Source organism: Sinocyclocheilus anshuiensis, unplaced genomic scaffold, assembly GCF_001515605.1.
Source record: "Sinocyclocheilus anshuiensis isolate Anshui unplaced genomic scaffold, SAMN03320099.WGS_v1.1 scaffold234, whole genome shotgun sequence".
Classification (NCBI taxonomy): Eukaryota; Metazoa; Chordata; class Actinopteri; order Cypriniformes; family Cyprinidae; genus Sinocyclocheilus; species Sinocyclocheilus anshuiensis.
This window is the reverse complement of record NW_015544165.1, coordinates 1,812,283-1,820,749: the sequence shown is the minus strand read 5'-3', so window position 1 is coordinate 1,820,749 and position 8,467 is coordinate 1,812,283. Positions and strand designations below refer to the sequence as shown.

The following is an 8,467-nucleotide window of genomic DNA, read 5'->3' as shown; positions in this document are numbered from 1 at the left end:
AGTCCTTAACCATCTTCAAGAATCGGCTAAAAACACATCTCTTCCATCTTTATTTGACCCTCTAACTCTAGCACTCTCTATTCTAATTCTATTCTTTAAAAAAAAAAACTTGCCCCTTTTAGACTTGCATTCTATTCATTTACTAACTGCTTGTTTTCTTAAAAAAAAACACTAGCTTCTCTAATCTTTTGTATTCTGTCTCTTTGTTTTATTTTTATTTATTATACAACTAACAAAAGCAAAATAGGCCTCTAACACTAGCTTGCTCTATTTCTATTTCTATTCTGTTTTCTTTTTATTATATAATAAAAAAAACTTGCTACGTGTACTGCGTTAAGCTAACTGAGACTTGTTATAGCACTTGCATATTTTTGCTCTCTTCTTGATTTTGATTGCTTCTATTGTCCTCATTTGTAAGTCGCTTTGGATAAAAGCATCTGCTAAATGACTAAATGTAAATGTAATGTACGTGTTAACTACTTTGAATTTAATTGCCGATGAATAAAATCGAATTGATCAAAATTATGAATTAATAATTCATTAATAATTATGAAACTCATAAAATCAAGTAAAATGCTATAAATTAATGGATGGAAAGCTATCATTTTCACTGCCCAATACAAAACTGCCTCTCAAGTGTGTAAACTGCTGCATCGCTATTGCATTGTATCCTAGAACCTGTGATTTGTTACTTATAATTTGCAGGGTGTGCATTCTTTGTATTTATTTATTGATCTGTTTTTCTTGCTGTCTGTTTGTTATTTGTCTATTTGTTTATGAAGTAGGCCTATTATCCGACCTGTCTGCACTGCAGAACTTGTGACAAGACATTTTGTTCCTCGGTAAACATGTATAAGCTAAACTAAACTAAAAGTCATTCATATGGGCTACAATAAGCAGGGCAGCAGCAGGCAGGCGTGCGGTTCTTCATGAACAATGCGAGGTGCGTGTGCATGTGTTCGCCCATCCTCCCACTCCGAATCAGTTCAACAGTTCACCGTGCAGCCCTAGTGACGTTTCACTTTAATTAAGCCCACATTCATCATTTTCCCCGACACTCTTAATGAGAAGGCTTTGCTGACTGTTGCTGCAGATAGCCTAGAGCACTACTGGAAAATAGACTTATTTCGTTTGTTTGTCTATACACTTCTGAGTTTGTGCGTATAATTAGTCCCATAACTGACCATGATGGAGAGGTTGTTGTCAAGGCTCATTGAAAGTGATACGCAATTACATAGTGGGCCAACAAATTATGCATAATGCACATAATAAGTTTGTTCAATAGACAAGCTGTCAGTGTTTTTTCTTTCTTTCTTTTTAATCTAGCTGCAACGTAGGCATGATGACATGATACAAGGATATTTGAACATACTGATGAATATATGAATAAACCTGAATATTTGAGGCATTAGCAGTTTACAAGATTAAGGGATTATCGTGCTGGTGGTCAGCACTATGCACAGCAGGTGAAAAAACTCTTTAACTGATCCTAGAACGAGCATCTTGCTTCTTAGCTTTATTATTATTACTATTAACAGTAGTAGAACTAGGATTAATGCCATGAAATTGAGTTAAATCCACCCTTAACCCCGAATCCTGACAACAGTTCTTGGTTTTTGGGCTAATCACCTCCTATTCTCGACGATCAATTCTTGTATTAGAGCTAATCACCTCTACTCCTCTTCTTAAACTCTGGCAACGAAAAGTGCATTAGCATTTTGCCATGGCGTGTATATCTAAGTGGCTTAAAAAGTGATTTGAAGTTGATTTGTATATAAAAAGCGTCCCTTTAACCGGATTGCCACTAATCTGCGCTGCATCGCATGAGTGTTTCAGGAAAACCTGTTTAAGATCCTTCAAGAGTATAAGAGCAGGCTAAACCCAGAAAAGCAGCCTTCATTACCACTAACAAAAGCGCACTTCCTTCAGTTAGCCATTTACTTCAATCCCTCAGAGGAAAAAAAGTGCTCTTTCTCTTTCTCTCTGATTCTTTCATGGCGACATCAAACACCTTATATGTGCTTTAAAAAAGCTGATTTAATATTTGCCAACTGCTCATAATTCTTTGCGCAGACGACACCATAAATGTATGGAGTCAAAACTGACAGCAAAATACCATTTGGTTCGTGCCTTTACTGACCACATGCGATCAAGGGAGGTCTGCAGTCCAGATGGTGAACAGTTTTATCTTGACTCTTTCTACTTTGGTGTCACAATTTATTATCTGTAACGTTATTTATCTGTAACGATTTCTTATTTTATTCGTTATCTAAAATGTCAAAAATGGTAATGGTAAATTAGCTACATGGGTTAAATTAGGCTACCATTAGAAGTTGTAAGACTGTAAACAATTTTAAGATTTATGCGATTCATTTTAAGGTTAAAACATATGTAACGCTCTCTTTTGTTGTTACCCAACGTTTTATAAAACGTTTGCTATTTACTTTTTTTAATTGAATGTTTAAAATGAAACGAGGATAGGGTGGTGATGAAATAATTATTGTGAACAAATACATTTGATTACCATAATAAATTCAGTCCACAATGTAAATTCTCCACGTTTTCTATTACTGTTACAACCATATCGTTACAATCCAACAGTCTCATTGAAGTTGACAGATTCACAGTTTAGAGATAATTAGTGGATTTTAATTTGTGGCATGCAAATATGGAAATATATCGAAATATGAGACACGCAACACCAGAAAAAAAAAGAAAAAAAAAAGACGTTGAGTTACAGACTTTGAAACCAAAATGTGTTACACTGGTCAGTTTAAACCTAGAAACTGAAGCAGCATTAAGCGCAGTCCGTATCTTTAACATTCTCCTTTTCATTTAACCCAGATTTTTCACCATAATTATAGCATGACGTTTCCAATTGATGTGCTTTATTTAGGCTAAACACTACAAACGAGTGAGTGCAGAGCGCAAGTATGGACATCTATAAATGTTTTTTTTTGTTAACGCGCAAGAGGGAGGAGACGCAGTTAAGTGAGTAATGCATGCAAGCACTCCGGGTAAAAAGGCTAGTTTAGATGTTTCATTTTCCCCTCTTACTGTAACTGTGTCGCGACACCATCCACGCAGAGGGACAGAAGTGGCGCGCGCGCACACCCACTGCAATGAGAAGGAATAAATCTGCTCTGCGTATAGCTACGGAAGACGCCTGATGGAACTGCATTTTATATTAATTCGCTTGAATGTATCTGAGGAATCTCCGGACGAGGATTACAAAATGATATGTAATTTAAAGCGCCTATAACGGATCCTTTCTTCATCTCCTCTCCTTTATGTCGGGTTTTGCCTCCAGTATTCATTGTGCCCAATGAGAAGAATTAAGCTATCCGTCCATTCAGTTCTACTCAAAAGGAGGGAGGAAAAAAAAAGAGGGAGATGAGAGCAGCAAATCCCTTTTTTATTCATCTTGCAGCGTTCAATAAGTGAACAATGTGTCGCCTATCAGTCACCGAGGGGAACAGGTCTACGGGACTGTCCCACGCGCTCAGTGCTGCGAGCAGAGCATCACGAACACACAGACTGTAAGAGCAGCAGCAGCAGCAGCGGCACCGGCATCCCATCCAGGACCCTTTCTGTGACTTCTACACTGATTTTATGAATAAACATTGACCCACGCTGTCAGTCGCACTGGAATGTGGAGTGGTAAGTGGATGCTTATTGCACCAAAATCACTTAATATGTTTTTTTTTATTCCATTTTAGAATGTTATCTTATAAAGAAGCATTTTAGGCTGTATAGGGTTCGTGAGTTGCTGTATGGTTCTTTGGAGACTATCAATTTGGTTAACTATTTTTTAGAAAAGCGTATTCATGTTCTTCAAAACAAGGTTTTCGAAAGAACTAGAAAATAAAACGTTTTTAAAAAGAAAAATGTATGGCACTCTTTTGGTTCTAGTTTTCTCTCATTTATTTATTTTTTAAACGTAGGCTGATATTTATTTATTTATTTAGTGCTGGCTGATATCTGAGATTTTAGTTGAGTCATATCTACGAGTACAGAACAGCATTTTGACATTAATTTAACACTACCTACACATATGTAACCAAAATCGTATTTTCTGTATATTAAAAATTTCCTTACGTTAAAAAGCGAGAACATAAATATAATTCATAATTTCTGTGCGCTACACTGGTTTTGCTATTGTTATTAAATTAATAACTGTTAAGTTGCTCACTAGCTCCTCTAATATAGAAAGATCCTGACATCGTTTATTATTGCAGGAATCTTATTTGAGGTTAATTGGTTAACTTTGCCCTTTCAGATATCATGCGGGTACTCGCGTTGCTTCTCGCAGTCAAAGCGGCATGTGTCCTCCTGGTCTCCTCTCTCACTGGCACAGTGGCGGTGAACAACAGCGGCCGGTGGTGGTAAGATACAGCAGGCCCATAATATATGGCATTTAGTACATACAAGATATAGGACATTCATCCTAGAATGTCAACAACCAATGCTTTTTCCTTTGTAGGCTGGTGCACAATAATGAAGTGAATCTGTCTTTAGGCTACTAAACATTTGCACGCGCAGCTGTATTGTAATTTATCCCTTTACATTTTAGAAGAAGAAAAAAAACATTATATTACTGATATAATAAAGTAGCGCGAAGTTATGCTTAAATTAGAAAAGTCAAACTCGGTTCCCAAATAAATCAATGCAATCTCAGTTTACGCGGAGCTACTGCTACGCGCGCTCTTTCTCTCTCCCTGTCGGGTTTTCTCTGTCATTTTGACAGTGTGGCTTGAACACAGGACAAGATTTTTCAATCCAATGTGGGATAAATTAAATGCGGATTTATTTTATGGCTGGGAGCAGTTATTTTCCAGTTCGTTTTCAGGGTCAAATTCGCGTAATGTGCTGAGCATTCCGGAGTAGGCTAAAGACACGACTTATGAGCCAAAGCTGTGTGTGTCATAATAACGTTGAAAGGAGAATTAAAAATGACACATGCTGATGTAAAGCTGTATGTATATGTCATAACAAGGGCAAAAGGAGAATTAAAAATGATAGGCTACACGCTGATAGATTTGTTTTTGTTATTTCTTAATCTATATAAATGCATGATTTTATATTATATATGCTTTAAATGCATGTGTTATTTAGAGAAATTATACAATTCCGTATCTGATTTGTTCTTTGAAAAGTTTTGTATTAAGCAGTTTCCAGATTGATTTCAGTTTAATTGGACACAACTTACAGTTTGGACTTGTTTCAGCCTACTGCCAGTTGCATTTAGAAATAGGCATACATTGGCTTATGTTCGATATTACATCGTTAACATTTGATATTTATTTGCTGTGATATCTCCTTCCAAGCATTCTAGTGAAACTATTAACTTTTCAATTTAAATTTTTGCACATCACATGTCTGTGATTCTCATCTCTCAAACTAAAAAGGCAAATCAATGAGAAAATGACGAGAAAAGTCCCAAGATCTTGACTGTTTTTGCATCTCATGCCAATCAGATGAGAAAATACCTTTTTCCAACTTACCCAAGTCAAGCTTCCTGTTTCTCCACCAGGGGTATTGTGAATGTGGCATCCTCAGGCAATCTCCTCACCAACTCCAAGAATGTGCAGTTGGTGTTGGACCCCAGCCTGGTGTTGCTAAGTCGTCGTCAGAGAAAACTGATCCGGCAAAACCCTGGCATCTTGCACGCCATTGCAGCAGGCCTGCATACAGCCATCAAGGAATGCAAATGGCAGTTTCGTAACCGCCGCTGGAACTGTCCGACCACCCACAGCCCCAATGTCTTTGGCAAAATTGTCAACCGAGGTGAGCATGGCTTCTCAGAGTAACATTATGAAAGATTTAAACCACACACACTATTCATATCTCATACAGTGAAATAGGAGAGCATGGAATTACACATTAATATTGTCTGTATGGAGACACAGCATGACAGAGATTCTAAGTTGTGCCTATTGTTTTGTTAGGTTGCCGTGAGACTGCATTTGTGTTTGCCATCACAAGTGCTGGTGTTACTCACGCCGTGGCCCGGTCCTGCTCTGAGGGAGCCATCGAGTCCTGCACCTGCGACTACCGGCGCCGGGGTCCTGGAGGGCCAGACTGGCACTGGGGAGGCTGCAGCGACAATGTGGAATTTGGCAGGATGTTCGGGCGAGAGTTTGTAGATTCCAGTGAGAGGGGCAGAGATCTACGGTATCTGACCAACCTGCACAACAATGAGGCAGGGAGAATGGTAAGAGACAATCAAAAGCCATTTGTCTCCTCCAAATGCAGATGTCATTAATTGATCTATCAATACATGGAGTTTCCCAAAGTACATTTTTATTATTCAAATTAATTAACTAATGAATTATACTAATGAACTTTACTAATTAAATATTAATGAACTAATTAAATTAGTTTAAAATTAATTGAACACGGCACATATACAGATTGTTTTTATCAAAGTCTAAAATGAGTAAGAAAAAAGACAAATTATATTATATTATATTATATGTTTTTTCCATTAATATATAAATATAAATACAATAATTCAGGTTACAATTCAGATAGAATGTGCAGAATTTCTATATAAATATCTAATTTATTAATTATACTTAAATGCCATTAATATCATATTATCAATACACTTATTTGGATCGATGGATGATGGATCAAATATATATATATATATATATATATATATATAGATAGATCCATCATCCATCAATCCAATTAAGTGTATTTGTTAAGAATTTCAATATAAGTGTATAAGTTATTTTGCACAATATATATTAATTTTCAATTCTCTCCCTACAGACAGTCGCATCAGAGATGCAGCAAGAGTGCAAGTGTCATGGGATGTCTGGGTCCTGCACTGTGCGAACGTGCTGGATGAGACTGCCCAGCTTCCGTGTAGTGGGAGACTTCCTGAAGGACCGTTTTGACGGCGCCTCTCGAGTCGTGTACGCCAACAAAGGCAGCAACCGTGCGTCCCATCGAGCCGACCCTCGCCACCTGGAACCGGAGAACCCAGCACATAAGCTCCCTTCGGCTCGGGACCTCGTGTATTTTGAAAAGTCACCCAACTTCTGTTCCTACAATGGCAAAACAGGCACGCATGGCACATCGGGACGTACCTGCAACAGTTCATCGCCGGCGCTGGACGGATGCGAGTTGCTGTGCTGCGGAAGGGGATACAAGACTCGAATGGAGCAGGTCACAGAAAGATGCCACTGTACTTTCCACTGGTGTTGTCATGTGAGCTGCCTCAACTGCACCAGTACACAGACTGTCCATCAGTGTCTATGATCAACACACAATCGGACAAACTGACAAACTGGAGGCAAAGGGTCCCAAACTGGATACTGAAAGGGGCTGCTGGGGTATCTGGAAGACATAAATCAACGAATAAACATGTTAAGTTTAAGTACTGAAGAAAAGAGATAAGACAGCAAGGTTAAAAGGGACTAAACAATCTGTTGGTTGAACAGGCAAGTATAATGTATTAACTACTGAGAAAAGTTCAAAAATACATGTGCAGAACTCTTAGCTGATGGTAGTCCAAAAACACAATATTTTGGACATGTTACTGCAACATAGCTTTAAATCTAAAGAAATGGGTCAAGAACCACTATGCACTACATGAAAAAGCATTCATGTAGACAGTTTGAAATTCAGCATGCTGAAGCACTAGTTCTGAGGTTCTAGTTTGTCTTCTCTTCTCTTCTCTTCTCTTCTCTTCTCTTCTCTTCTCCTGATCTCCGTCTCTGGTACTCTGGGGAACATGGAAGCTAGAAAGTAGTAACTGGACACAGTTTGACAGATGTTCCTGTGGTTAGAGAACCACAAGCATGCTCTCTCATAAACCAGTGCAAAACTCTAACAAGAGGGCGGTTCTTTCAAATATTTGAGCGTTTTGTTTTCTTTAGCTGCAGTCCTACTCGTCTCACATAAAACTGTGTGAAGTGCTTCTCAAGGGATGGGGCTTCCTTTTCCGATTACTATGTAGCGGAATCCCGAACTCGGCTCAACCTCTTGTGATTTTCCATTCGGACCTGCCATACTTCCCGTCATTGCTTTGAGTCTCCTGCCATTTTTTAATACCATTTATTATCATGTGGTATACCATGTTATTGTACTGATGGAAAAGTATTGGGAAGAGAAAAATTAAGATTGACCCGAGATTGACTCGTCGATTCGGCTCTGACAGAATCACGTTATTTCAGAAACTCTTTTGGGAGAGAAGAAGACTTCTGTTGGAAGTTGTCAAAGAGACTACATCGATTACGCACAAGTACATACTAGTTTTAAAAAAGTGTGTAAAGATAATCCTGTAAATGCCCTGCTACCTAGTTTACAGTGGACAAACAGTTCACATTTTTTAAACTGTATTTTGTATATCAGCTAAAATAACCAAAATGTTGTAAATATTATAAATGGATATGATCTATATATTTATGCTGCAACTTGCAATGTGAGAAAATTATTTAATCTGAAAATGGGG

General features: G+C 38.0%; 1 protein-coding gene across 1 annotated transcript; it reads left to right on the top strand.

Moving 5' to 3' along the window:
* Window positions 1–3,607: 3,607 nt before the first annotated feature.
* LOC107695811 (protein Wnt-1) lies at window positions 3,608–7,514 on the top strand. Its single transcript, XM_016495868.1, has 5 exons — window positions 3,608–3,660; window positions 4,280–4,385; window positions 5,534–5,787; window positions 5,949–6,214; window positions 6,781–7,514. The coding sequence occupies exons 1-5, from the start codon at window positions 3,651–3,653 to the stop codon at window positions 7,270–7,272; spliced, it is 1,128 nt and encodes a 375-aa protein (XP_016351354.1). The 5' UTR covers window positions 3,608–3,650; the 3' UTR covers window positions 7,273–7,514.
* The last annotated feature ends 953 nt before the right edge of the window (window positions 7,515–8,467 follow it).

What these genes read in the sequence shown, in the direction of transcription:
- LOC107695811 (XM_016495868.1), top strand. An exon ending in TGGCAAAATTGTCAACCGAG is followed by an intron (nt 5,788 to 5,948) that starts GTGAGCATGGCT and finishes TTGTTTTGTTAG; the next exon opens with GTTGCCGTGAGACTGCATTT. An exon ending in ACAATGAGGCAGGGAGAATG is followed by an intron (nt 6,215 to 6,780) that starts GTAAGAGACAAT and finishes CTCTCCCTACAG; the next exon opens with ACAGTCGCATCAGAGATGCA.